General features: G+C 48.4%; 1 protein-coding gene and 1 long non-coding RNA gene across 10 annotated transcripts in view; one reads left to right on the top strand and one right to left on the bottom strand.

Moving 5' to 3' along the window:
- NLRP1 (NLR family pyrin domain containing 1) overlaps nt 1-27,938 on the top strand; it is a 117,485-nt gene that overhangs the window by 58,408 nt on the left and 31,139 nt on the right. For 6 of the 9 annotated variants that reach the window (XM_055367285.2, XM_063700552.1, XM_055367283.2 and 3 more), the window contains exons 6-13: nt 425-2,129; nt 6,914-7,084; nt 18,457-18,627; nt 20,896-21,066; nt 23,533-23,622; nt 26,481-26,566; nt 27,074-27,166; nt 27,474-27,636. In XM_055367285.2, the coding sequence (XP_055223260.1) occupies nt 425-2,129; nt 6,914-7,084; nt 18,457-18,627; nt 20,896-21,066; nt 23,533-23,622; nt 26,481-26,566; nt 27,074-27,166; nt 27,474-27,636 (2,650 nt within the window). The remainder of the gene's footprint in view (nt 1-424; nt 2,130-6,913; nt 7,085-18,456; nt 18,628-20,895; nt 21,067-23,532; nt 23,623-26,480; nt 26,567-27,073; nt 27,167-27,473; nt 27,637-27,938) is intronic. The other 3 variants (XM_063700554.1, XM_063700556.1, XM_063700555.1) reach the window with 2 other exon arrangements.
- LOC129528009 (uncharacterized) lies at nt 1,144-27,627 on the bottom strand. Its single transcript, XR_010131692.1, has 11 exons — nt 27,038-27,627; nt 26,682-26,885; nt 24,565-24,715; nt 23,367-23,667; nt 22,673-22,924; nt 22,296-22,428; nt 20,293-20,347; nt 16,252-16,438; nt 13,494-13,537; nt 6,328-6,470; nt 1,144-1,241 (listed from the first exon to the last, which is right to left on the bottom strand). It is a non-coding gene; the product is annotated as an uncharacterized lncRNA (long non-coding RNA).

Raw genomic sequence — 27,938 nt, 5'->3', positions numbered from 1 at the left:
GCATCTGCTACACACTCCGGTGTCTCCTCCACTCCTCCATGACCTACAACCCCCAGCTTACAGATGAGAAAACTGAGGCTCATAGGGGCTAATGGCCAGCATCATGAGCTCAGTGAGGACTGAGAGTTGTGTCTGTTTTCTTCACTCTTTATCCCCAACCCCTATAGCAGCACCTGACACAGAGTAAGCCCTTGATAAATATTCAGTGAAGGAAAGTCATTCAGGGAGTGTGACTTGGTTGAGTCAAGACTTGAACTGGGATCTTCTACCCCAAAGCACATGTCCTTCCGCCGCATGGCAAGAACATACCAGTGTCTGCAGCCAGCGGTGTGTGTGGCTTGGAGTAGGTGCCTAAAACAGTTGTTTAATTAATTAATTCTTCTATTCTCTACCTTTATGTTCCTTCTTTCCCTCCCTTACTTAGAAATCAGAGAAAGAGAGAGAGAGAAATCAGAGAAAGGCAGGCCCCCATGGGCAGCGGTGGTAGGAACGCCCCCACAGGCGCACGCCAGCCTACAGCCCCACCACCACCCATGGGAGCCTTCTGTGAGAGAGAGCCTCTGTTCCACATGGCCCTGGAAAAATGAGGATTTGAACCAAAAATTCACACAGCTGCTACTTCTACAAAGACCTCACCCCAGAAGCCAAGATCCCCTGGTCAAGAGAAGCTGGCCTGATTATGTGGAGGAGAATCGAGGACATTTAATTGAGATCAGAGACTTATTTGGCCCAGTCCTGGATACCCAAGAACCTCGCGTAGTCATACTGCAGGGGGCTGCTGGAACTGGGAAGTCAACACTGGCCATGCAGGTGAAGGAAGCCTGGGGGAGAGGACAGCTGTATGGGGACCGCTTCCAGCATGTCTTCTACTTCAGCTGCAGAGAGCTGGCCCAGTCCAAGGTGGTGAGTCTCGCTGAGCTCATCGGAAAAGATGGGACAGCCACTCCGGCTCCCATTAGACAGATCCTGTCTAGGCCAGAGCGGCTGCTCTTCATCCTCGATGGTGTAGATGAGCCAGGATGGGTCTTGCAGGAGCCGAGTTCTGAGCTCTGTCTGCACTGGAGCCAGCCACAGCCGGCGGATGCACTGCTGGGCAGTTTGCTGGGAAAAACCATACTTCCCGAGGCATCCTTCCTGATCACGGCTCGGACCACAGCTCTGCAGAACCTCATTCCTTCTTTGGAGCAGGCACGTTGGGTAGAGGTCCTGGGGTTCTCTGAGTCCAGCAGGAAGGAATATTTCTACAAATATTTCACAGATGAAAGGCAAGCAATTAGAGCCTTTAGGTTGGTCAAATCAAACAAAGAGCTCTGGGCCCTGTGTCTCGTGCCCTGGGTGTCCTGGCTGGCCTGCACTTGCCTGATGCAGCAGATGAAGCGGAAGGAAAAACTCACACTGACTTCCAAGACCACCACAACCCTCTGTCTGCATTACCTTTCCCAGGCTCTCCAAGCTCAGCCATTGGGACCCCAGCTCAGAGACCTCTGCTCTCTGGCTGCTGAGGGCATCTGGCAAAAAAAGACCCTTTTCAGTCCAGATGACCTCAGGAAGCATGGGTTAGATGGGGCCATTATCTCCACCCTCTTGAAGATGGGTATTCTTCAAGAGCACCCCATCCCTCTGAGCTACAGCTTCATTCACCTCTGTTTCCAGGAGTTCTTTGCAGCAATGTCCTATGTCTTGGAGGATAAGAAGGGGAGAGGTAAACATTCTAATTGCATCATAGATTTGGAAAAGATGCTAGAAGCATATGGAATACATGGCCTGTTTGGGGCATCAACCACACGTTTCCTATTGGGCCTGTTAAGTGATGAGGGGGAGAGAGAGATGGAGAACATCTTTCACTGCCAGCTGTCTCAGGGAAGGAACCTGATGCAGTGGGTCCCGTCCCTGCAGCTGCTGCTGCAGCCACACTCTCTGGAGTCCCTCCACTGTTTGTACGAGACTCGGAACAAAACGTTCCTGACACAAGTGATGGCCCATTTCGAAGAAATGGGCATGTGTGTAGAAACAGACATGGAGCTCTTAGTGTGCACTTTCTGCATTAAATTCAGCCGCCACGTGAAGAAGCTTCAACTGATTGAGGGCAGGCAGCACAGATCAACATGGAGCCCCACCATGGTAGTCCTGTGAGTACCCAAACCACCCATGTCTGCAGCTCCTCTGTCAGTCCATAAGCCCGAGTGACCTGAGCACCGGAGGCATGCTCACTGAGCCTGGCCGGGGGCGGGGGTGGCTAAAGGATCAGGGTCTCCAGTGACTTCTAACTGCCCAATCTGACCACCATGCTCTGTCTACCTAAGCTCCTCTGCAGTGCCCGGCTGTGGGGCAGGCCCTGCTTGCTTCTGAAGAGGCCACTGGGCCCTGCCATGTCTGCCACCTCTCCTCCTACCCTTAGAATGACCGTCCACCTTCTCTCCTGGACGTGCTCCCACCTTCCTGCTGACCTTAGCTATCCCCACACTCCCCAAGGATCAGGCAGCCCCCCTACCCCTGCTCCTCTCTCTGGGCATTCATTCTCTCGGAGAAATTGCTCCTCCAGCTGCTTCAGGAACCCTTTCAATGACAACGACATTGGCCCTGAGATCTTCCCCATCAGCTCTCAAAAAGAGTTTCCTATTTTTCCCTGCAAAACTGACTTCATAATTATTTGTGACCGTGGTGCCACCATTGCCCCACGCACTCAACCTGAAACCTACTCTCTGGCTGTGCAAGAATAGCTTCCTCTAACCATTCTCCAGCCCGGCAGTACTGAGAACTTCCCCATCCCGGTTCCCCGACCTCTGTCGCGGTATGGATCACATGCTATTGGTATGTGTCTGTGTCCTGCTTTAGATGATTCATTCCATAAGTATTTATTAAGCACTGATTCTATGCCAGGCCCTACAGATCACAGATTAAAAAGCACAATATGTGCCTTAAGGAGCTCAAAAAATAGGGGAGAAGACAAACATTCATTTAATGACAACAGAGTGTGATGTCTACAACAGTAGAGGTATGGACAAGGTACTGTGGTGGCCCAAGGAAGGGAGTGATCACACGAGTGGGTAATAAAGATTCTCAGAGGAAGAAATGTTTGATGTGGGCCTTCATATTTATATTTTTAAAACTTTTTCTCACAATAAAATTCATGTTCATTATAGGAAAAAAAAAAAAGATATGTAGGCTGGGTGAAGTAGCTCACACCTGTAATTCCAGCACTTTGGGAGGCTGAAGCAGGAGGATCACTTGAGGCCAGGAGTTCGAGACCAGCCTGGCCAACATGGCAAAACCCCATCTCTACTAAAAAATACAAAAATTATCTGGGCATGGTGGCACACGCCTGTAATCCCAGCTATTAGGGAGACTGAGGCATGAGAATCACTTGAATCTGGGAGACGGAGTTTGCAATGAGCTGAGATCGTGATACTGAACTCCAACCTGGGCAACAGAGCCAGACTCCGTCTCAAAAAACAAACAAAAAAAAGATAACGTAGATAAGCAAAAAGATGAAAAGTAGTATCAATAGGAATTCCATCATTCTGTAATGACCATCATTAAAAATTGGCTGGGTGTGGTGGCTCACACCTGTAATCCCAGCACTTTGGGAGGCCGAGGCAGGTGGATCACCTGAGGTCAGGAGTTCGAGACCAGCCTGGTCAACATGGTGAAACCCCGTCTCTACTAAAAATACATAAATTAGCCGAGAATGGTGTCAGGCGCCTGTAATCCCAGCTACTCAGGAGGCTGAGGCAGGAGAATCACTTGACAGGTCAGGGGCAGAGGTTGCAGTGAGCTGAGATTGTGCCACTTCACTCCAGCCTGGGAAAAAGCAAAACTCAGTCTCAAAAAAAAAAAAAAATTAGTGGTCAATTGTAAGAACCCCAGTCTTTTTTCTGTGCACATGTCTATGGCGAAATCGAACCATATTGTACATTTTATTTTATAGTCAGTTTTATTTTCTTTATATATCAAGGCTATCTTCTTGTGAGTGGATGTGGGGTATTTTTTTTTTTTTTGGTTTGTTGTTGTCTGAGACGGAGTCTCGCTCTGTCCCCTAGGCTGGAGTGCAGTGGTGCAATCACAGCTCACTGCAGCCTGGACCACCCGAGTTTAAGGGATCCTCTTACCTCAGCCCCCCTAGGAGCTGAGACTATAGGAGCATGCCAACATGCAGCGATAATTTTTGTATATTTTTTGTATAGAGATGAGATTTCACTATGTTGACCAAGCTGGTCTCAAACTCCTGGGCTCAAGCAAGCTGCTCACCTTGACCTCCCAAAGTGCTGGGATCACAGATGTGAGCCACCATGCCCAGGCCTTCATATACGTGTGTGTGTGTGTGTGTGTGTGTGTGTGTGTGTAGAGAGAGAGAGACAGAGACAGAGACAGACAGAGTCTTGCTCTGTCACCAGGCTGGCATGCGGTGGCACGATCTCTGCTCACTGCAACCTCTGCCTCCCAGGTTCAAGCAATTCTCATGCCTCAGCCTCCAGAGTAGCTGGGATTACAGGCACACACCACCACACCCAGCTAATTTTTTGTCTTTTTAGTAGAAACGGGGTTTCACCATGTTGGCCAGGTTGGTCTTGAACTCCTGACCTCAAATGATCCTTCTGCCTCGGCCTCCCAAAGTGCTGGGATCACAGGCGTGAGCCACCATGCCAGCCCTTTATATATTTTTAAGTAGTCTGATACAACACCATTTTGAATGACCACATGCTATTCCATAGGGAAAGTGCCATGGCTGATTTGACCATTCTCCTGTTCTTGGCCATTTTAAGCTGCTTCTAGTTGTTCATAGTTATAAATGTGAGGTAGGCTTTAAAGGACCTGGATACAGGTACTGCAAGTAGCAGTGGACAGGTGGGAAATCTTCAAAGAGTTCCAAGCAGCTAGAGGCAGAGACCAGATGGTGGCTGGCCGGGGGATGAGGGCTGGGATAGGCAAAGGGAACCAAGAACACCAGGCCAGAGAAGAGAGTTTGGGATGGGCGGGAGCAAGTGGAGCCTTAAGAGAATGCCATGGGAAAGTCAGAGGCTTCAGCCACAAGTGGGAGGAGAAATTTTCAAGGAACTGAATCAGCTAGGCAAGGCAGAGAGAAGAATAAGGAGGCTACTATAAAAAAAACAAGAAAGTTCAGGAAGAAAGGGTGGAGGTTGGCCAAGGGCTGTGTGAAGGAAGAGGAGAACCAACCAGAGATATTAAAGAAATGAAGATGGCAGGATGGGAGCTTCCAGGTGTTTGGCGTGTGATTAAGCATTGTGCATTTTCAAGTATAAATTTTTAATTTTTTTTCAGTCACCTTGATTAAGGATGGCAAATGCCAACGGAAATAAAAAATTTAAAATGTATTTTTCAAGTTTCACAAAACTAAATGTAAAAGAAATTCAAGTAAGCTTTCATTTATGGCTTTTTTTCGTGTGTGTGTGTGTGTGTGTGTGTGTGTGTGTGTGTGTGTGTGTGTGTGAGAGATGGGATCTCACTGTGTCTCCCAAGAATAGTGCAGTGGCATGACCATACCTCACTGCAACCTTGGCCTCCCAGGTTCAAGCCATTCTCCTGCCTCAGCCTCCTGAGTAGCTGGGACTACAGGTGCACACCACCACATTGCCTAATTTTTTTTATTTTTTGTAGAAACAGGATCTTACTATGTTGCCCAGGCTGGTCTTAAACTCCTGGGCTCAATCGATCCTCCTGCCTCTACCTCCTCAAGTACTGGGATTACAGGCTAGAGCCACTGCACTCAGCTGGCTTTTTTTATATGTTTGTAGTACTTGTACTTTCACAGTTATTAAAACTTAAAACTGCTCTAGGACTTTCGGGATACTCTGTAGTAGCTTTTAATTCTCACATACCCCTCTGCAGCAGGTGCTTGCTATCCTCTTTTTGCAGCGGAGGAGACGGAGTGAGGGATAGAGAAGCAGAGCCCACATGCAGGCAGCTCCTTGCCTCTGCTTCTTGCCCCCACGTGGCTCTGCAGACTTAGGGGAAAAGATGAATTCAGGTTGGGGACTTGTTGGGACAAATTAGATCAAAGAATTACTGGGATGTCAAGGTGGGGATATCCAACCAGAAAATAGAAAACTCAGTCTGAAACTTGGAATAGAGATTTGAGTAGTTGAAGCCTTGGAGGTAGATGAGGTCACTAAAGTAGTGTGTGAAAACAGATTAAATGGGTGGAAATTCCATGAGTCAGAGTCTACTCTAACACCCTCAGACAAAGCCCATCATCTCCTCCCCTCAGGCTGCAAATATTCTCTCCTAGAGCACTCCCCACAGCCATCCCTCTCCTGCAGAGACCCTCTTGTTATCCTGGGAAGGGGATAGGGTCCCATGTGAGCCAACCTGGACAGCAGTGCATATGATCATATACAGTCTTCCATCACATCATCCTCAGGCCATCTCTCCCAGGCTCTGCTCCTGCCTCCCGTCTTGTTTTCTGGGCACTGGGACTCCAGAATGTCTGTGCCAAAGGAACACAGGTGTGTCTGCATCAAAGGGAGGAAGGCTGTCAAATTTTTTTTTAATTAAAATTGTCAAATTTTTTTTTAAATTTTTTTTCTTATCTGCAGTGCTCAGCACAGAGGCCAGGCCCTATGCTGAGCAGTGCAGATTAAAAAAAAAAAAAAAGACAAATGTCTGTCCCTGCCCTCAAGGAACTCCCAGACTGAGGCAGAAACAGACACACGAGATGAACACTTCAGTGTGCTATGGTAAGGGCTGTAGAATGAGGAGCCACATGGAGGAGAGGGACCTAGCCCTGGGTGACAGGGGCAGACAGGCAGGGAGGGCTGGTCAGTACTGGAGATGGCACTACCCGCTGTGGCCTGGTGCTCAGGGGGACAAAGCCCAACTGTGTTGTGCAGGGCTGGGCACCTCAAACCCCTGCCAGACACATCACATCTCTCCTGTCCTTCTCTCTCCCTCTCAGGTTCAGGTGGGTCCCAGTCACAGATGCCTATTGGCAGATTCTCTTCTCCGTCCTCAAGGTCACCAGAAACCTGAAGGAGCTGGACCTAAGTGGAAACTCGCTGAGCCACTCTGCAGTGAAGAGTCTTTGTAAGACCCTGAGACGCCCTCGCTGCCTCCTGGAGATCCTGCGGTGAGTCTGGCCTGGGTTCTGTTCTGAAGCAGGGATGGGGAAGAGATCCAAGGCAGAAGCTGAGTCTGGGCTGAGGGATTTGTCTTTGTATTTATCAAATATTCGTTGAGGCCTTCTCTGGCCGGGGTGACTTTAGTAAACAAACACAGATAGGATTTTTTGCTCATAAAAAAAAAAATTCCTTCATGAAGTGAGGTTTGAGGGAGGTCTGAAGAATACAGAGGATTTAACTAAGCGAAGCAGAAAGGAAAAAGTTCCAGGAAAAGAGAATAGCATGTACAAAAGCTCTGTGGAGAAGGCAGGAGGAGGCAGTCAAGAAACTGAAAGCAGGCCAGTGTGGCTGGACGGCAGATAGCAAAGGGTTGAGATAAGGCTACAGATACCAACAGGAAGTAGACTATGCCAGGCTTGTGCGCCATGTTGGATTTGGGTCTTTTCCTGATGGTGTGGAATTTTAAGCAGAAGGTTGACAAGATCAGTACATTTTCAAAATAGAAACTGGCTGCAACATGAAAAATGGATTGGAAGAGTGCAAAAGTAGAGGCTGGGAAACCAATTAGTAAGAAAATTGCAGTAGTCCCTGCAAAGATGGTAATAGTTTGGACTAAGGAAAATTATAGTACTTTTAAATGTAACAGACAGTCATAGCTTGGACTATGGTATTGGCAATGGATATGGAACAAAGTGGCTAGATGTAAGAGAGCTATAAAAGTAAAATCAACTGGGCTCAGTAATGGATTGAATTTAGGAAAAAAAGGAAGAGGAAGATATCAAGGATGATTTTAGGTTTCTGACCAAAGCAACTCATGGGATAGTGGCATCTTCATTAAGATGGGGAATACTAAAAGAAAAGTGACTGGGGGGTGGAATGTCATGAGTGTGATCTCGTGCTTGCTGGTTTCAAGATCCTTTCAAGGTATCCAACTGGACCTGCCAAATAGGTATCAAATAAAGCTCTATCCAAAGATAAGATTGCCCCATAAAACAAATCTCAACAAATCTGCAAGGACTGAAATCATACAAAGTATATTCTCTGACCATGATAAAATGAAATTAGAAATCAGCAATAGAAGGAAAGTTGAGGAGTTCATAAATACACTGAAATTTAAAAACACACTCCTAAATAACCAAGGGTCAAAGAATAAATCACAAAGGAAATTAGAAAACACTTTGAGAGGGATGAAAACAAAATCACAACATGCCAAAATGTATTGGATGCAGCTAATGCAGTGCTTAAAGGGAAGTTTATAGTTATAAATACCTCTATTTAAAACAAAAAAAAAAAGGAAAGATAGAGCCAGACATGATGGCCCATGCCTGTAATCCCAAATCTTTGGAAGGCCAAGGCAGGACGATTGCCTTAGGCCAGGAGTTTGAGACCAGCCTGGGCAACATAGAGAGACTCTGTCTCTACAAAAACACAAAATAAAAAATTAGTTGAGAATGATGATGTGTGCCTGTTGTCATAACTACTTAGGAGGCTGAGACAGGAGGCTCACTTGAGCCCAGGAGTTCAACACTGCAGTGAGCTGTGATTATGCCATTGCACTTCAAGCTGGGCAACAGAGACAGACCTTATCTCTAAAAAAATTACTCAAAATTTTTTTAATTAATGAAAAAAAGAAAAGATACCACTACACACTTATCAGAATGGCCAAAATCCGAAACACTGACAACACCAAATGCTGGCGAGGATGTGGAAAAACAGGAACTCTCATTCATTGTTGGTGGGAATGCAAAATGAGACAGCCCCTTTGGAATACAGTCTAGCAGTTTTCTACAAAACAAAATATACTTTTACCATAGGACCCAGCAATTGCATTCCTTGATATTTACCAAAATGAGTTGAATACCTCTGTCCACACAAAAACCTGCACGTGAATGTTTATGGCAGCTTTGTTCATCATTGCCAAAACTTGGAAGCAAGCTGCCCTTCAGAAAGTGAAGGGACTCATAAATTGTGGTACAGACAGACAATGGACTATTATTCAATGCTAAAAAGAAATAAGCTATCAAGCTACAAAAAGATATGGAGAAACTTTAAATGCATGTTACTAAAAGAAGCCAATCTAAAAAGGCTACATGCTGTATGCTTCCAACTATATGACATTCTGGAAGAGGCAAAAACAAGGAGATAGTAAAAAGATTAGTGGTTTCCAGGGCTTGGGGGAAGGGAGGAATTAATAGAGCACAGAAGAGTTTTAGGGTAGTGAAACTATTCTATATACTATAACCGTTCATACATATTATTTTACAGCAATCAAAATCCATGGAATGTACACCACCAAGAATGACCCCTAATGTAAACTATGGACTTTGGGTGATGATGTGTCCATGTCAGTTTATCAATTGTAACAAATGTCACCACAATATACTAGTGTGGTACAGCATGTCAGCAGTGGGAAAGATTGTATGAGGGATGTGGGGACAGGGAGTATATGGGAACTCACTGTACTTTTTGCTCAATTTTACTGTGAAGCTAAAACTACTCTAAAAAATAAAGTCTATTGAAGAAGAAGAAAAAGAAGAAGCAGAGAAATCTCAAATCAGTAACCTAAACTTACACCTTAAGAATTTGTTTTCCTTAGGTCTTTCATGTTAGTAAAGAAATTTTTTTAAAAAGCAAACAAAACCAAAAGCAAGCAGGGGGAAAGAAATAGTAAAGAGTAGAGATAAATGAAACAGAGAATAGAAAACAATACAGAAAACCAATGAAACTAAAAGTTAGTTCTTTAAAAATACCAACAAAATTTGACACCTTTTAGCTAGACTAACTAAAATGTAAGAAGATTCAGATTACTAAAATCAGAAATAAAAGATGGGGTATCACAATTGAACTTACAGAAATAAAAGGATTATAAGTGAATATTATGAAATATTGTAAGCCAACAAATTAGATAACCCAGATGAAATGGGCCAACTTCCAGAAAGACACGAATACCTAAACTGACTTAATAAGAAATATAAAATCTTAATAGACTTATAACAAATACAGATATTGAATTAGTAAGTTAAAAACTTTCTATGAAACAAAGCCCAGGCCCAGATGGCTTTACTAGTGAATTCTACCAAATATTTAAAGAAGAATTAACACTTATATTTTCAAACTCTTCCAAAAATAGCAGAAAAGAGAACACGTGCCAATTTGTTCTATGAGATCAATATTACCCTGATACCAAAATTAGACTGAGATAACCAAAAGCATCACAAGAGAAAAAGAAAATCTGCAGGCCAACATCCTTTATGAATATATATGCAAAATTACATAACAAAATACTGGCAACATATAAAAAGGACTGTAGACCATGACCAAATGGGATTTATCCCAAGAATGCAAATTGGGTTTAACCTAGGATAATTGATCAATGTAATGCAAGATGTTAATAGAATAAAGAACACAAACCAATGATTATCTCAAAGACACAAAAAAAGCATTTGACAATCCCTCAACACCTTTTCACATTGAAAACACTCAGCAAACTAGAAATAAAAGGGAACTTTATCAACCCGATAGAGTTGTTACCAGTAAAAAACCCACAGCTAACATTATACTTAATGGTGGATGACTGAGTGCTTTCCCCCTAAGATTAGGAATAAGACAAAGATGTCTGTTCTTGCCATTTCTATTCAACACTGTACTCAAGGTTCCATCCAGAGTAATTAAGCAAGAAAATGAAATTAACAGCTTCCAGATTGAAAAGAAAGTAATTAAACTATTATTTGCAGGTGACATGACATTGTATGTAGAAAATCCTAAGGAATCTACAAATATTAAAATTAGGGCCAGGTGTGGTGGCTCATGCCCTGTAATCCCAGCACTTTGGGAGGCTGAGGTGGGTGGATTGCTTGAGTTCCGGAGTTCAAGACCAGCCTGGGCAACACGGCAAAACCCTGTCTCTACCAAAACTACAAAATATTAGCCAGGCATGGTGGCACACGCCCACAGTCCCAGCTACTCAGGAGGCTGAGGTGGGAGAATCGCTTCAGCCTGGTAGGCAGAGGTAGCAGTGAGCTGAGATTGTGCCACTGCACTCCAACCTGGGTGACAAAGGGAGACCCTGTTGAAAAAGAAAAAAAAAAAACTAATGATTTCAGCAAGGTTTCAGGAAACAAGATCAATATACAAAAATTAGTTGTACTGCTATACACTAGCAATGAACAATCCAAAAATTAAATTAGGAAAACAATAAATTTAACAAAAGAAAACTTGTATACAGAGAACTACAAAAAATGGTTGAAAGAAATTATGTAAGACCTAAACAAATGAAAAGATGTCCCATGTTCATAGATTGGAAGACTTGATATTATTAAAATGACAATACCCCCCAAACTGATCTATAGATTCAACACAATCCCTAGCAGAATCCCACCTGCCATTTTTGCAGAAATGGACAAGCTGATTCTAAAATTCACGGGCAAAAATAAGATTGCATGTCAAGCCTGGGGAACACCCCCACCCCAGTATTTAATGGCCAAAGAAGAGCCAACAAACAAGCCTGAGAAGGAGGGGCCACATAGATGAAAGGAACACCAGGAAAGAGAGGTGTCATGGAACCCAACAGAGCAGAGGGTCTCAAGGAGGTCAACAGGGACTACTGCTGCTGGGAGGTCAAGTAAGATAAGGACTGAAATTTGTCTATTGGATTAGTGATAGGAAAGTCATGAATAACCTCAGCAGAAGTAGCTTATGTGGCATGAAGAGGCCAGAATGCAGACTGGAGTGCATTAAAGAGGGAGAAGGAGGTAAAAAATGAGACCACAAATATACTTTCTTCAAAGACTTTGATAGTGAAAAGGAGGAAAGCACTAAAGCAGAGGGGATGGTGGGCTGAGTAAATGTGTGTGTCTGTCCATCTGCTTACTTGCATTTAAGAAGGAAAAGATCTCAGTTTGAGAATCAGTGAGGAGGAGTGATAAAAGACACAAGAAGGAGGAGTCATTGATGGCTCTCTATCCTCAGAGGGAGGAGGGAGGAGAAAGATTGGCCTTGGAAGAGGGAGGAAATGTCTCCTTTACTGTAACAGGAGGGGAGATGAGGACAGGGAAGAGAGAGGTAGGAACATAGTTTTCACTCTGAGAAGCTGAGAGGTTCCCATCTGATGGCTTCATTTTTCTCTGAGAAATAGGAATTGAGTTGTCTGCTAGGAGTGAGTGTGAGGGTTGAGGTGTTGGATGTTTGGAAAAGGCAAGATCTTCAAATGGCCATAGTAGAGTGTGAGATCTCTGCCAGTCAGGCATTGCTGTGGCCCATGTGAGGGTCGTGGTCATGATTCAAGATGGCAGCCACCTACCCTGTTGCACAGGTGGGAGTTTGGGTGGAGAGTGGAAAGAGCAGAATTCAGGGTTAGCCAGAGGAATGTGATGGAAGGTCAGAGGGTAAGAAATTCAGGATACTGCCAATGAAGGATCATGGAATCTAACCTACATTCCAAGGAAATTGAAGAAAAGAAAGTGATAAGAGATTGAAAGAAAGGAGATTGTAAGAAAGGAAAGCAATCAAGAGATTGTTCATTGAAAAGGAGTTACAGTGGGAGAAGTTGAGCAGGCAGAGTAAGGAGGCAAGCCCAGCCTCGTGCTGTGACTTTCTGTATCCTTATGAGGCTGCTCTACCCACTCCTAAGACCTATCCAAGGAGAACCACCAGAGTCCAGTAAAAATGCTTTTGAGCAGGACTAAGGAATCCTAGTTCTACCTCAAACTTCACACCCCAGTAGGAAGACACCAATCTTCAATGTACTCTTTTTACATTGGCATAAAATTTCACTATCTCAAACCCAAACACCTCCATATCTGTTAATTCTTTGGGCCTTCCAAAAAACACCCTGCAAAAATGGCAGAGCAGGGACAACTATTTCCATTTTCCATATATAAAGAAATGGGCTGGGGAAGGACATTCCCTGGAGCCAGACACACACAGGTTCAAATCTTGCCTCTAACGGTTACAGATTGAAAACTATGGGTAGGTTTCTTTAGCAAGTTTCAGTTTACTCATTAATAACATGGATTCACCATGTCTGTTGCACAAGGTGGCTGCAAAGTCAAAGGAGATCATGTATGCTATGTACTTAGGACATGTGTGCTATGTACTTAGGGTCATGTATGCTATGTACTTAGGACATGTATGCTATGTACTTAGGACATGTATGCTATGTACTTAGGGTCATGTATGCTATGTACTTAGGACATGTATGCTATGTACTTAGGGTCATGTATGCTATGTACTTAGGACATGTATGTTATGTACTTAGGGTCATGTATGCTATGTATTTAGGGTCATGTATGCTATGTATTTAGTGCCTAAGTTGTCCTAAGAGGCTCAGAGAAATTAACGACTTGCCAAATTCACATAGTTAGCAGTGGGAGAGCTGGACATAACTCAGTGAGGGCATGACCCAGCACCAACACCTACCTCCTCTGTAACAGGTAAGCCGGGGCCTGATTAATTCTGGCTCACTGGGGGTAGCACCATAAAAAGAAAGAAAATCTGGATCAGGCAAATGTGAATATTTCCCACAATAAAAACATCTACATATGGAATAGCGCACAGCCTTACACACGCTTGGATGCCAGACTACCCAAGACCCGCAAGCAAAGTCCTAACTATTGTATTTCTCTTTTTTTATTTACCTGCATCTCCTCATTTCCTCCCCCTCCTCGCCCCTGATAACCACCATTTATTCTTTCTTTGTATGTATTTTGCTTTTTTAATATTTCACCCACAAGTGAGACCATGTAGTGTTTTTCTTTCTATGTCTGGCTTATTTCACTTTTGGATTTATCTTGAAATGCATTGAATAAGCTGGTGTCAGGAATTCTGGGGTTTTGTCACTAATGGCATGTAAAATTGAGCACATTACGCAGACAAAGGAGAAATTGGTGGGAGTGGGGTTGGAGAGCTCAAAAAAGGAATGCCGGAAAGAGCAAGGTCAGGGGAGAGACCAGACAGAGGGTGTGGAATCGAAGACACATGAGGGTGGACCCTTGGCCTCCTCTGGAACAGAAGAGAAAGGACTATGTGATGACACAGGCAGCTGAGGATGGAGAGGTGGAGGGACGTTGAGGGTTTTGGTTTCCACAGCAGCAGCATCCTTTAAGCACTAACCTTCTGCCAGGGGCTTCCCTAAGAACATGGCATACATGATCTCCTTGGATCTTTGCAGCCAGCTGGTACAATAGACATGGCAGATCCATGATACTGATGAGTGAACTGAAACTTGGTAAAGACATCTGCCATAGTCTTCAACTTGTAACTGACAGAGGCAAGATTTGAACCCATCTCTGTCTAGCCCCAAAGCCTGTGCCCTTCACCTGCCCACTGGGGTCACTGCTGCCCAGGGTCAGATGGCCTCAGCCTCCTCACAGAGGTCTAATACCAAGTGTCTTTACTGGGGCTTGGGAGTGGGTAGGATTGGAGGAGGGAAGTCCACACAGCACAGCTTGTAATGGTAAGTTGTTTAAAAATAAAGCCCCAAGAGAGGCACATTTGTTTATACTGAGATGAGTCCTGGGGGCAGGAACATGCCTAGTGAAAATGAGCTTGTCAACAAGCAGGAAATCAGATAAGCCAGGTGGGTAGAACCGACCACCCAGGGAAAGAGTGGGCTGGCAGGAGACAGCCATCTGGGAAGTAGGCCCTCAGCTGTGAGATGCCAGCCACCGGCAGTGAGCACAGAGCCACATCTGCCAGCTGCATCTGGACTTTCTTGGGCCACACTCTGCAGCTCACGGTTGGAAGCAGAGAAGGAAGACAGTGATTGTCCAGGGAGACGTTACCGAGGGCCTGGTGCACTCTAAAATCCAAGTGCTCTACAATGCCACATACTGAGTCATGTGTGTGTGTGTCTGTGTCTGTGTGTCTGTGTGTGTCTGTGTGTGTATGTGTGTCTGTGTGTGTCTGTCTGTGTGTGTGTCTGTGTGTGTGTGTCTGTATGTGTGTGTCTGTATGTGTGTCTGTGTGTCAAAGTGTGTGTGTCTCTGTGTGTGTGTCTGTGTATCTGTGTGTGTGTGTATCCATGTGTGTCTGTGTGTGTGTGGGTGTCTGTGTCTGTGTGTGTGTGTCTGTGTGTGTGTGTCTGTGTGTCTGTGTGTAAGAGAGACAGGGGGAATTGGGGTTTCACTCTGTCACCTAAGCTGGAGTGCAGTGGTGTGATCATGACTCAATGCAGCCTCAAACTCCTGGACACGAGCCATCCTCCCACCTTGGCCTCCAAAAGTGTGGGGATTACAGGCAGGAGTCACCACACCTTGCCAGGATGTGTGTTTAATGCAGCTGACCTTAAATTCCTGGCTGGATAGGAAAGTCCAGAAGGAAGCCAGAGAAAAACAAAAGGGAAAAGTAGGTCTTATGAGAGCAAGGAAAGACAGATTTTTGGAGGGGATGGAGAGTGGTATTTGAGTCCAACCAGAAGGATAACCAGGCCCCACCTTCAGCCTCCTTCCTCCTCACACACAGCCGCTCCCATAATCATATCAGATGGCCGCTCCCGCAGCGTCTGCCAACCCTGCATCTGCAGCTCCAGACCCAAACCCAACACCCTCCTCTGAGGTGTCCCAGAGGCTCCTGAAATTCAGCATATTCTTACCTAGATTCTCCTCCCTAACTAAAAACAAACTGTTCCTCCTCTCAGAACCAACTGCATCATTTTCAGGACCCAATACAAAATGAAAATGCAGTGTCCTAGCTCAAAAGTCAGGATGAAAGTGCTGTTAAAGGTACTGCGATACAGAGCTTTTTCTTTCTTCCATAGTTTCCCTCTCAACCTATCACAGTGTATTTTATTTGCTATTTAACAGTGCATTCCCTTGGGCACTGGGACACTAGCAGTGTTTGTCCAGACCCTCAAAGGTGCTCGGAGGCCTCTCCACAGCTCAGCATGTGCACATGGTGCACCAGATGCAGGGTGCCTCTCCCACAAGTCACCAGATCCAGGCACCATGCCCCAGAGTGGGTAAAATGTCAAGCCAGACATCTCTCCTTCCCATGGGCCACCACCCCAGCCTAAAGCAGATGGGAGACCCTCCAGGGTATTGCCAGGATGCATTAGGTATCTAGATCAGTGGTGGGGGAGATTTGCCCCCACCAAATCACCAATGTGCCATGATGCTGCCAGCCCAAATCGAGAAAGGCTGCCACCTGCCCTGCCCCAAGATGCCCCACCCCAACCTACCCGTGCCTGATCCAGGCCCCCACCAGAGATAAAGGGTGGCAATAATCACTGGGCTGAGGTTGAGTGGGGGCCCCACAACACTCAAATGCAGGATGACCAAGAACTATTTCCCCTAGAGGAAGGGAGGGAGGTGGCAGGAGATGGCATCACCTATGAGCTGAGGCTCCATGGTCCCATCAGACTTCACCTACAAAACACAAATTTAAAGACAAAATTATTAAGAAATTCAAGATGGCCACCACAGAGCATTAACCCCCCCAATCTAGAAGGGTCCTTCTCACACCCCTGCCAGTTCCGGGTCCTTCTGAGCACGGGGCCCTGTGCAACCACCCTGGTTGTACACCAATGAAACTGACATTCTTCTAACATCTACTTTCTCAGTAAGTGACAGCAGCTTCTACTCTGAATCCAACCTAGAGGCCTCCCTGGACTCCACTGAGTACCACAGGGTCTGCTCCAAACATCTCCCGAAGTCGCTGCTCTGACAGTTGCTCATCCTCCCCCACAGACCCCTTGCCTCCTGCCTTTCCCCACCCAGCCACCTCCACTTCCTCAGGGATCTTGCTTTTTTTTTTTTTTTTTTTTGAGATGGAGTCCTGCTCTGTCACCCAGGCTGGAGTGCAGTGGCACGATCTTGGCTCACTACAACCTCCCTCAGGGATCTTTCTAAAGCAATGCAGAGACCACATCACTGCTGTCCTCAGGAACTTTCATGGGCTCATCACTGCCACAGGGAAATAGGTCTAAACATCTTATAATGACATCCAAGACCTACTACTATCTTGATATTTTCTAGCTTTACCCTCAGACTTTCTCTCTGCCTGGGTAGCCTTTACGCTAACATCACTATACTAACCGCGTGCTGTGATTTCACATCTGCCCTACCAGCCACGCGTGCCCCTGCCTCCGCCCTCACCTCAGTGAATCACTCATTTCAGTTTCACCGTTTCCTCCCTGCCTTGGCAATTACTCATTCCTCTGCCTTCAGCTGCACCTGACTTGCCCCTCTTTTGAGGCTATTTCATTCATTTATTTACTACGTACTTACTAAGCACCTACTGTATGCTAGACCCTGCTCTGGGCACTGGGATATGACTAGTAATGAAAATGGGGCTGGGCACGGTGGCTCGCGCCTGTAATCCTAACACTTTGGGAGGCTGAGGTGGGTGGATCACCTGAGGTCAGGGGTTCAAGACCAGCCTGGCCAACATGGCGAAACCCCATCTCTACTAAAAATACAAAAATTAGCCGGGCATGGTGGCAGGCGCCTGTAATCCCAGCTACTCAGGAGGCTGAGGCAGGAGAATCACTTGAACCCAGGGCGCGGAGGTTGCAGTGAGCCGAGATCACGCCACTGCACTCCAGCCTGGGTGAAAGAGCGAGACTCCATCTCACAGAAAGAAGGAAGGGAGGGAGGGAAGGAGGGAGGGAGGAAGGAGAGAGAAAGGAGGGAGGGAGGGAGGAAGGAAGGAGAAAGAGGGAAGGAAGGAAGGAAGGAGAGGGACGGAGGGAGGGAGGGAGGGAAATGGGCAAAATTCCTTCCTCAAGGAGCTTACATTCTAGTTGGGAGGGAGGACAAGAAGCCAAATCAGTAAGTAAAATATATTGTGAGTGACATGAGCTATAGAGAAAAGTAAAGCAGAAAGGAGCAGGGAGTCTGGGGATGGGCGTGCAATTTTAAGCGGAGAGACAAGGCAAGATGTCACCAAAGCGACTTCCTTCTGAGCAAAGACCTGACACAAGTGGAGGAGCACACCATGAGGTGTCAGCACCAGAAGATTGTTCCAGGCAGAAGAAGCAGCAGAAGCAGCAGGTGCAGAGGCCTTAGGTGGAACTGTGCCTGGGGTGTGGAAGGAAGAGAGAGAAGGGCAGTAAGGATGGACCTAAAAGAGATTAGAGATGAGGACAGAGATGATGAGGATCCAAGTCCCCAGGGCCCTGTAGACCAGGAAAAGGACCGTGAATTGTATTCTGAGTAATGTGGGAAAACATTGGAGGGTTTTAATCAAAAAGGATCGAAAAACTATTATGTGTTTCTATGTCTATCCCCAAGTACCATGTGCATTTCTGGGGCCTGGGAGGGTTTTCTAGACCTCTGCCTGGCCCACAGGCCTGGTGCATAGTAGGTGATTAATGGTTGCTTATGGGTGTTTGTTGAATCAACAGGTGAGTAACCTCAAGACCATGGGTGTGTGTCTTCCACAGGTTGGCTGGCTGTGGCCTCATAGCTCAGGACTGCAAGGACCTTGCCTTTGGGCTGAGAGCCAACCAGACCCTGACCGAGCTGGACCTGAGCTTCAATGTGCTCACGGATGCTGGAGCCAAACACCTTTGCCAGAGACTGAGACAGCCGAGCTGCAAGCTACAGCGACTGCAGTAATTGTTCTTGGTGGGCAGGGGGTGGTGGAGGGAACTGCCTGCCACCATGAGGCAAGCAGAGGGTAAGAGCAGAGAGAAGGTGAGACCTGCTTTGTGGGAGTGGGAGGAGCCTACAGGATCTCAGCCAAGCAGTAGAGTATCAGGAGGAAGCTCATCCACGCTTGGACAGAGGGAGGGGGCCTCCAGGCTCCAAATACAGCAAGAGAAGCCAAGTCGAGTCAAGGGACCTGAATGCAAGGTGGGGACAGGGGGCAGAATTTGTGGCCATTTTCACAGACTACCACAGAGGATGATGATAATCGTGCCCACTTCATAGAGCTATGAGGATTGCAGCAGTGTTTTTCTATTCTTCTCCTGTTCCTACGAGCTGTGATCTGCCTAGTAACAGGTCCTCTTACTTGGCATGGGGTTCTGCCATGGAGAGCTGAAATCACTGGTGTCCACTTAATTCGATTTTCTATCTCATCCGAGGGGACAGAGCCATCCCCCACTACCACGTAGAAACAAGTGAGGCACCCTGGCTCATGCCTGTCATCCCAGCACTTTGGGAGGTCAAGGCAGGCAGATCACTTGAGGTCAGGAGTTCGAGACCAGCCTAGCCAACATGGTGAAACCTTGTCTCTACTAAAACTACAAAAAGTAGCCAGGCGTGATGGTGGGCACCTGTAATCCCAGCTACTCAGGGAGCCTGAGGCAGGAGAATTGCTTGAACACAGAAGGTAGGCATTGCAGTGAGCTGAAATCACATCATTACATTACACTCCAGCCTGGGCAACAGAGCGAGACTCCTTCTTAAAAAAGAAAAGAAACAAGAGTGCATAGTTCCCTCTCCCTGGTCCTGCTGGGCCTCCTCCCTTGATGCACAAAGTTATACACACCCCTCTGTGCACCCGCTCAGGGGGCTGCCTTCAGGGTCTTCTTTTGTTTCTGCCCAAGCCCTGAAATATCCTTGTTTACACCTTGCGAGATCTTTGTTCACACATCACACACCCCTTCCTTCTTCCCAAGGCCAAACCTCTCCCCTTCCCAAGGCTATTGCCTGCTTCCCCATTCAGTAATCCTGATCAGAGTTGATGGGAAGGGGGCATGGGAAGGGGAGACAACGAGGATCCTCTCCTAGTATCAGGGGTCAGCGATCCCTGGTCGGCTAGGAAGTCGGTAACACTTGTCAGATTTAATCCTCGCTACATCTACAGAAGACAAGATTGGATCTCGGAGAGATTCATTATTTTCCCAAGGCCACATAGCCAGGAAGTAGCTGCACCAGGATTTGAAGCCAGGTCTGACCTCAAAGCCTGGTTTTCCATTTTCCCTGTCCCCTCGCTTAGCGAAGGCCCTGGAATGCTTTGTGACATTTACAAGCTTGGACTGCAGCTGGGTCTGAGCAGACCCAGCTGGGAGAGCCAACAGTTCTAGAAGCAGGGCTGAGACCCCAAGAGCAGAGGATCCCCAGACAGGAGATCCCCCAGAGAGAGCCTACATATATACAACATACCGCAGGTACATAGCCCTTTTCTGTCATAAATGGTAGCACAGCACAAACTCTGCCCTGCACTTTGCTTTATCAGTTAAAATACATCTTAGAGATGGTCCCACATCAGTACGTACAAAGTCACGTCATTCTTTTTAATCACAGCATGGAATTTCACTACATGGACTTACCATCATGTTTTTATCCATCGCCTGTTATGAGCAGCCAGATTGTCTCCAGTGTTTGCTGTAAACAGGGCAGCAGTTAACATCCCCCAGTGCGTCCTGAGACCCAGCATATTATCTGTAGCTTAACTTCCAAAAAATGGAACTGCTGGGAAAAGGGTATGTTGCTAATTTTGCCCTCTAAAAAGGCCCTACTGGCCGGGCACGCTGGCTCACCCCTGTAATCCCAGTACTTTGGGAGGCCTGGGACACAGAGCGAGAACTCGTCTCAAAAGAAAAAAGAAACAGAGAAAAGAGATAGACCCAGGTGTACAAGTGGGACATTGAGTAAGTTACTCATCAATGTGGACAGAGTGAGGGGACTGGATCAGTGTGAATCACACAGGATTGAGAAAGGGTAGGTGCCGGCATCCTGAGGGGTTCCGTGGCTGCAAGAGGAAAGTGAAAATCTCTCAGGTTACCGCAAGCCAGGAAAGTTTGTATCTTCTCTGCCTGTCATCCCAGACCCTCAAAAGGCCACAGATGCTAGGAAGGAAGATCAGACCCTAGTTACCCTGAAGAGCGAGCCCTCAGGACAATGACCTGGGCTGGCTTGTATCTTTCCTGCAGGCTGGTCAGCTGTGGCCTCACGTCTGACTGCTGCCAGGACCTGGCCTCTGTGCTTAGTGCCAGCCCCAGCCTGAAGGAGCTAGACCTGCAGCAGAACAACCTGGACGACGTTGGCGTGCGACTGCTCTGTGAGGGGCTCAGGCATCCTGCCTGCAAACTCATACGCCTGGGGTAAGGCCCTGTGGGTCCCTTCTGGGCAGAGGGAAGAGGGTTGGGGGGGTGTCGGACAGGGGATGGAGAAAGGACTGATAAATGCCTAGTCAACCCAAGTTTCTTACCAGCTCTACCACTTACACTGTGTGACTTGGACAAGTCGCCGAATTCTCTGGGACTCTGTTTCCTCATCTGTGGAATGGGAGTATCATACCCACTTCATGGATTGTAATGAAATAAAATTGTATATAAAAACAAGGACAGGCGGGGCGTGGTGGCTCACCCAGCACTTTGGGAGGCCGAGGCGGGTGGATCACTTGAGGTCAGGAGTTAGAGACCAGCCTGGCCAACATGCTGAAACCCCATCTCTACTAAAAATATAAAAATTAGCTGGGCATGGTGGTGTGCACCTGTAATCCCAGCTACTTGGGGGGAGAATCACTTGAACCTGGGAGGCGGAGGTTGCAGTGAGCTTAGATCACAGCACTGCACTCCATCCTGGGCAACAGAGTGAGACTCAGTCTCAAAAATTAATTAATTAATTAAACAAATAAAATAAAAACAAGGACAGTGCTGGGAAGAGAGTCGGGCATGATCAAATGATAACTATTACTGAGGCTGCATGCTCTAGGGGACGCTCAGGTTCCCCTCACTCCAGAGCAGCGCTTCATTCATTCATTTACTCATTCATTCATTCACTGAGTGCCTCCCGTGTGTAAGCACCAGACCAGGCCTTGGGGTACAATAGTGACCAAACAGACATGGGCCCTGCCCTACTGAAGCTTCTACTCTAGTGGGGAAGAGATGGACATTGGTCACCTGTAAATGCACAAGTCTATATTTATGAGCTCTGTGGAGTGAAAGGAAAGTACAGGGTATTATGAGAATGTAATATTGAGGGAGGATGGGATTTGATCGAAGGGCCAGGGAGGACTTCCCTGAGACAGTGACGTCAGGCTGAGGTCTGAAGGAGGAATAGGTACCCAGGCCAAGTTGGGGAGAGTATTCCAGGCCTAGGGATGGTGTGGGGAAAGGCCCAGAACAAAGAGGCACTTGAGCCCCGGAGAGCTGAAGGACCCTGAGTGGCTGGAGTGGAGTGAGCCCCCAGCCCTCATTTCCCATCCCGTAGGCCCCAGAGATTCTTGCTCTTCCCTGAGGAGCCACCCCCACACTATCTCTGGGCCACTTCTGCTCCCCTCCACCTCCCTGGGAGCAAGCCCATGAGTGGCTTCTGTCTTGACACTTACCCACGGCTCCTGCCAGGGGCCCTGCCACATCTCAGGGAGCAGACAGGGGCTCCAAACCCCCACATCCAGAGCCTTCTCAGAGGGGGTCTGCGAAGCCTGGGCCTCGGGCTTTCCTCAGCCAGGCCTCCCAAACCTAAAGAAGTGGTCAAGGCAGAATAACAGAAATAAATAGTCTACATTTGGGTTCTCCTGTAGCTGACACTGGCTGTCTACAACCATGGGAACTCCATCCCAAGGGGGCAGCACCTTTGCACCCCAGCCTGCTGCTCCCCACTGAGTATTTTTGGCTATCACTACCTCCCTTATGCTGAAGAGCCTTTCCCCAGAGCTTGGCCATGGCAGGCAGATATGGCTTCAGGCCCCAGCTCAACACTTACCTGTCAAAACTGGGCTGCTTCCGAGGGGGTTTGGTCTCTAGCGTCCCGAGTAGGTTTCCGCCTCCTTCCCTCCTGGAGCCAGGACTTAGTTGAGAAGAATAACCTTCTACTTCAAGGTCTGCACTCCTCGCCAGGGGCAGAACAGCTCTAACACCAGTAGGGGAATGAATGCAGAGCCCTTAGCAGAAGACAGGGTCTTTTCACCTCCTCCTTGTCTGGGCCTCAGAACAGGCAGGGCAGGATTGATTCATCCTACGTGGTAGATGGAGGACACAGAGACCCAGAGAAGACAATCAGCATCTCACATCTGGCAGAAACCCCAGACCACAAGGCCTGGGAGGATGGAACTAGGACTCTCTCTTCCCAGCAAAACTTCCGACCACTGGGAAGAAAATCCCAGGACCCAGGCCTGAGGTGGTCATTTTGAGGCCATGGGGAAATCCCTGGCAGCTGGCTGCAGAGAGCCTCTGCCAGTGAGAGCCACCTCACCCAAGGCCACATCTCCTTCCTGGGGAGGCCCACATCCGATGACTGGCCAATGTTAGAAAGGCCCAGCCCCTCAACCCAACTCCTTTAAACAGCTCTAAAGGATCATCTCCCAGAGTCGGCTGAGGCCTCCATGGAGACTGCCTCACAGCCCACGTCTCCCCGATTCCCTCCCTTCCCTTGCCCTGGCGTTGACCCAAGAACGCACCCTAATGAATCTCCTCACTGTACCCTCCTCCTCAGAGCCTGGCTTCCAGGGAACCCACCCTGCGGCCGCTGCCTCAGAAGGTGACAGGTCCCGGGATTCTGGGCCCTGGGGACCTGGGGACCACATGGGGGATCCCAGGAGGACCCGGCTCCCTTTGTGCTTTCAGGCTGGACCAGACGACTCTGAGTGATGAGATGAGGCAGGAGCTGAGGGCCCTGGAGCAGGAGAAGCCTCAGCTGCTCATCTTCAGCAGACGGTAAGGGGGGACCCAGAACTCCCTCTGGCTGACCCAGGCCCAGGGCTGAGCAGGAGACAGGGAAAGAGCCATGGGGTGAGAGACAAACACAGCCAGGGAGAAACCCAGACACCGCAGCAGCCAGAGTGAGGTGCGCTTGTCAGTGCAAGTAGAATCAAATGCCCCCTTGCTTCAACTCTTAACGTTAGACAAACAAGGAAAGGAAAACATGAAAAAGTAAGTGGGCTAAAAAATTAGCCAGGCGTGGTGGCAGGTGCCTGTGGTCCCAGCTACTCAAGAGGCTGAGGCATGAGAATAACTTGAACCCAGGAGGTGGAGGCTGCAGCGAGCCAAGATCGCGCTACTGCACTCCAGTCTGGGTGGCAGAGCAAGACTGCATCTCAAAAAAAAAAAAAAAAAAGCCGGGCATGGTGGCTCACGCCTGTAATCCCAGCACTTTGGGAAGCTGAGGCAGGTGGATCATGAGGTCAGGAGTTCAAGACCAGCCTGACCAACATGGTGAAACCCTGTCTCTACTAAAAATACAAAAATTAGCTGGGTGTGGTGACGCACGCCTGTAACCCCAGCTACTTGGGAGGCTGAGGCAGGAGAATCACTTGAACCCAGGAGACAGAGGTTGCAGTGAGCCAGGATCATGCCATTGCACTCCAGCCTGGGTGACAGAGCAAGACAACATCTCAAAAAGAAAAAAAAAAAGAACAAGAAAAAGTCGGTGGGTGGGTAAGCCAGCGAATCCCCTGGACCCAGCACAGCATGATACCAAATGGTCTCTAGTCCAGGAATCCTTCCATGAAGAACAGAGAAGGTTTGGAACAATGAAAGCGATGATCACAAGAGGGAGATAAAGACAGAGAGAGAGAGGGCCTGTGCCCTGGGAAAAAGACCATCCTCGCCATCACCGTCACCCACCACCCTCACCACCACCACCACCACCACACACACCCCTGACTTGAGGGGCAAGCCCCGGGGCCAGGAAAGTCCATCTTCCCTTCCCCGAGGAATCTGCTGCAGCTCCCGCATTCTCCCAGTTGGGTGCATTTCCACCTGACCATGAAGCTCATCTGTCCCCAGGTTCCTGGCTGCTGTGGCTCACCTGAAATGGAAGGAAAACAGCTCCTAGGCTTAAGAGGAGCCATTTATTCATTGAACAAACATTCCCTGCAGACCCACTATGTGTCGGGCACTGTTTTGGGATCTGAGGACACAGCAGTGAACGAGAAAGACACAACCCAACCTCCAGGAGCTTAGTCCAGCAGGGAGACAGGCACGGGAGTGTCTGCGCAAATGCACCTGGGGTCAGTGTGAGTGCACCTGTGGGCCTATTTGACCTGGTCAAGAGGATCTGGGCTGAGGTCTGAAAGACAGGACAGGTTGGCTGGGCCCAAGAAGGGGTGGAGTCCAGGCAGAAGTAGAGGCTCTGAGAGAGAAAAGAGTTTAGCCTCCTGGAGGAATGGGAGGCCAGGCGTCAGGAGCAGCTACTCAAACTGTGGTCTGTGGACCAGCAGCATGAGCATCACCCTCACTGGGAGCTCGATAGAACTGCAAATTCTCAGGCCCCACTCCAGACCCACTGAATCACAATCTCTGGGGTGGGGCCCAGGAATCTGTGTCTTTTTTTTTTTTGAGACAGAGTCTCGCTCTGTCACCCAGGCTGGAGTGCAATGGCATGATCTCGGCTCACTGCAACCTCTGCCTCCCAGGTTCAAACCATTCTTATGCCTCAGCCTCCAGAGTAGCTGGGACTACAGGCGCATGCCACCACACCCGGCTAATTTTTGTATTTTTAGTAGAGACAGGGTTTTACCATGTTGGCCAGGCTGGTCTCGAACTCCTGACCTTGTGATCTGCCCGCCTCAGCCTCCCAGAGTGCTGGGATTCCAGGCATGAGCCACTGCGCCCGGCCGAATCTGTGTCTTAACAAGCCTTCCAGATGGTTGTTGAGCACACAGTTTGAGAACCGATGGACTAGAGGTCAGTGAGCCAGGAAAAAGTGGCCCAGGTGACATTGGAGGGTGACAGAGGCCCTGGCAAGCCCTTCTGGACTATGTTAAAAACTTTCCATTTTCCCCCAGAAGCAAGGAAGAGACATTACAGGGTTGCAGCAGCCAAGTGATGGGTCAGGTTCCTATTTCAAGATTGGCTGCTGTGTAGAAAATGGGCGGCAGAGGGACCCGAGCAGAAGCGGGGAGACCCTTCAGAGGACGCTGCAGTGGTGCGGGCCACAGAGGCCAGGGCCTGGGACTCAGGTGGAGGTCATGGGGGTGGAGAGAAGACAATAGAAAGAAGAGCTATTTGAGAGGTGTTGTCAAGGTGATCAGCTCTTAGGGTGGGCGAGGAAGGAGTTGGGATGACACCCCAGCTCTAGCCTGGATGCATGGTGGATGGAGACTGCTCGCAGAGACAGGGACCACAGAAGAGCCACAGGATTGAGCTCAAATTCGGATGGAGTTTTTTTGTTTGTTTTGTTTTGTTTTGTTTGAGACAGGGTCTGGCTCTGTCACCCAGACTGGAGTGCAGTGGCACAATCTCAGCTCACTGCAACCTCTGCCTCCTGGGCTCAAGTGATCCTCCCACTTCAGCCTTCCAAGTAGCTGGGATACAGGTGCATGCCACCATGCCCAGCTGATTTTTGTATTTTTGGCAGAGATGAGGTGGGGAGGTCTCACTATGTTACCCAAGCTGGTCTCAAACTCCTGAGCTCAAGCTATCCACCCATCCCGGCCTCCCAAAGTGCGAGGATTACAGACATGAGCCACTGCACCCGACCCGAGGAGGAGTTGAATTTTTAGTGGGAATGTCATGTGGACAGCCCTCGCTTCCTCCAAGATCTTAGGCAGAATGAACAATTCTTTGTCCAGGAAACCAAGTGTGATGACCCCTATTGAGGGCCTGGATACAGGAGAGATGAGCACATCCTCACTCAAGCGGCAGAGACTCGGATCAGGTAGTTTGAAGGGGCAAGGCTGGGAGCATCATGACAGGGGTTGGGGGAGGTCAGCTGTGGGAGGTCATTCCCTCCATCCCTCTGCCCCTGATGTGGGACGGGGCAGGTTTCCTACCCAAGAGGGTGCTACCCCCACGAGAGGGCTCCCACTCCTAGGAACTGGCTGGATTTCCGTTTCCCTCTCTCCGAGACCCACCGGCTGGTGCTTCCCCTCTCCAGAATGTCTATGGCATGTATCAAACCCTGAACCGGGGTCCGGCCTCTTCCATTCTTGGCTGCTAAGGCCTGGGAATTCACATCTCCATCTTTGCCCTGCCATCTAAAAAAAAAAAAAAAAAAACAGAGTCTCACTCTAGTGCTCAGGCTGGAGTGCAGTGGCATGTTCGTGGCTCACTGCAGCCTCAACCTTCTGAGCTCAAACAATCCTCCCACCTCCGCCTCCTGAGTAGAACTGGGACTACAGACACTCACCACCATGCCTGGCGGATATTATTCTTTTTTCTGTAGAGAGGGCGGCTTCCCATGTTGCTCAGGCTAATCTCAAACTCCTGGACGTGAGCAAGATCTTCCCAATTGCTGAGATTGCAGGCAAGAGCCACGGTGCCTGGCCCCTTTCATCTTTTGAACCATGTTCTCTCTCAGCCTGCCCACCTGGGCATGCTGGGGAGAGTGGCACTTCTATTCCAGTGGGGAAGGGGAGGTGGGCGGAGGCTGGGCTGGAGGCATTGGAGTGGGGCTCCCCAGACAGCAGGCAGGCAGCCATGGAGCAGGAGCAGAAGCTGCAGACACACTCCCTGCCATGGTCCAGGCAGGCCAGCCTTGGGAAGGGCCCCTTACAGTGCAGCGATAGGGGCTAGGGGAGGCCAGGTGGGAGAATCTGGAGCTGACCGCTGCCTTGCTGTTTCAGAGGAAAGCTCCCCAGAGGTAGTACCGGTGGAACTCTTGTGCGTGCCTTCTCCTGCCTCTCAGGGGGACCTGCATACGAAGCCTTTGGGGACTGACGATGACTTCTGGGGCCCCACGGGGCCTGTGGCTACTGAGGTAGTTGACAAAGAAAAGAACTTGTACCGGTGAGTGAGGGGGCTCTGCTGGTCCCAGGCTGGCCTCCCGCACCCCACTGCCCATGCTGGGTCCCCACAGACAGTCAGCGCCACCCCCTACCCCCAACTCACACTCACCACTGGGTCCCCTCCTCTTGCCAAGACAACAGGCAGAGACAGGGTTGAGACACTGGGTGTCTGCTTTTCATATGGAAAAAGATGTTTTCTTATGAAACTTAAAATTTTCAAACATATACAAAAATAGTACAAGGAGCTTCCATGTACCCATCACCCAGCTTCAGCCACTGTTTTGCCAAATTCGTTTCAGCTGT

The sequence above is a fragment of the Gorilla gorilla genome, chromosome 19, assembly GCF_029281585.2.
Source record: "Gorilla gorilla gorilla isolate KB3781 chromosome 19, NHGRI_mGorGor1-v2.1_pri, whole genome shotgun sequence".
NCBI classification, from domain to species: domain Eukaryota; kingdom Metazoa; phylum Chordata; class Mammalia; order Primates; family Hominidae; genus Gorilla; species Gorilla gorilla.
Note: the sequence above shows the minus strand (reverse complement) of the source record. Positions and strands in the feature narration are given on the sequence as shown.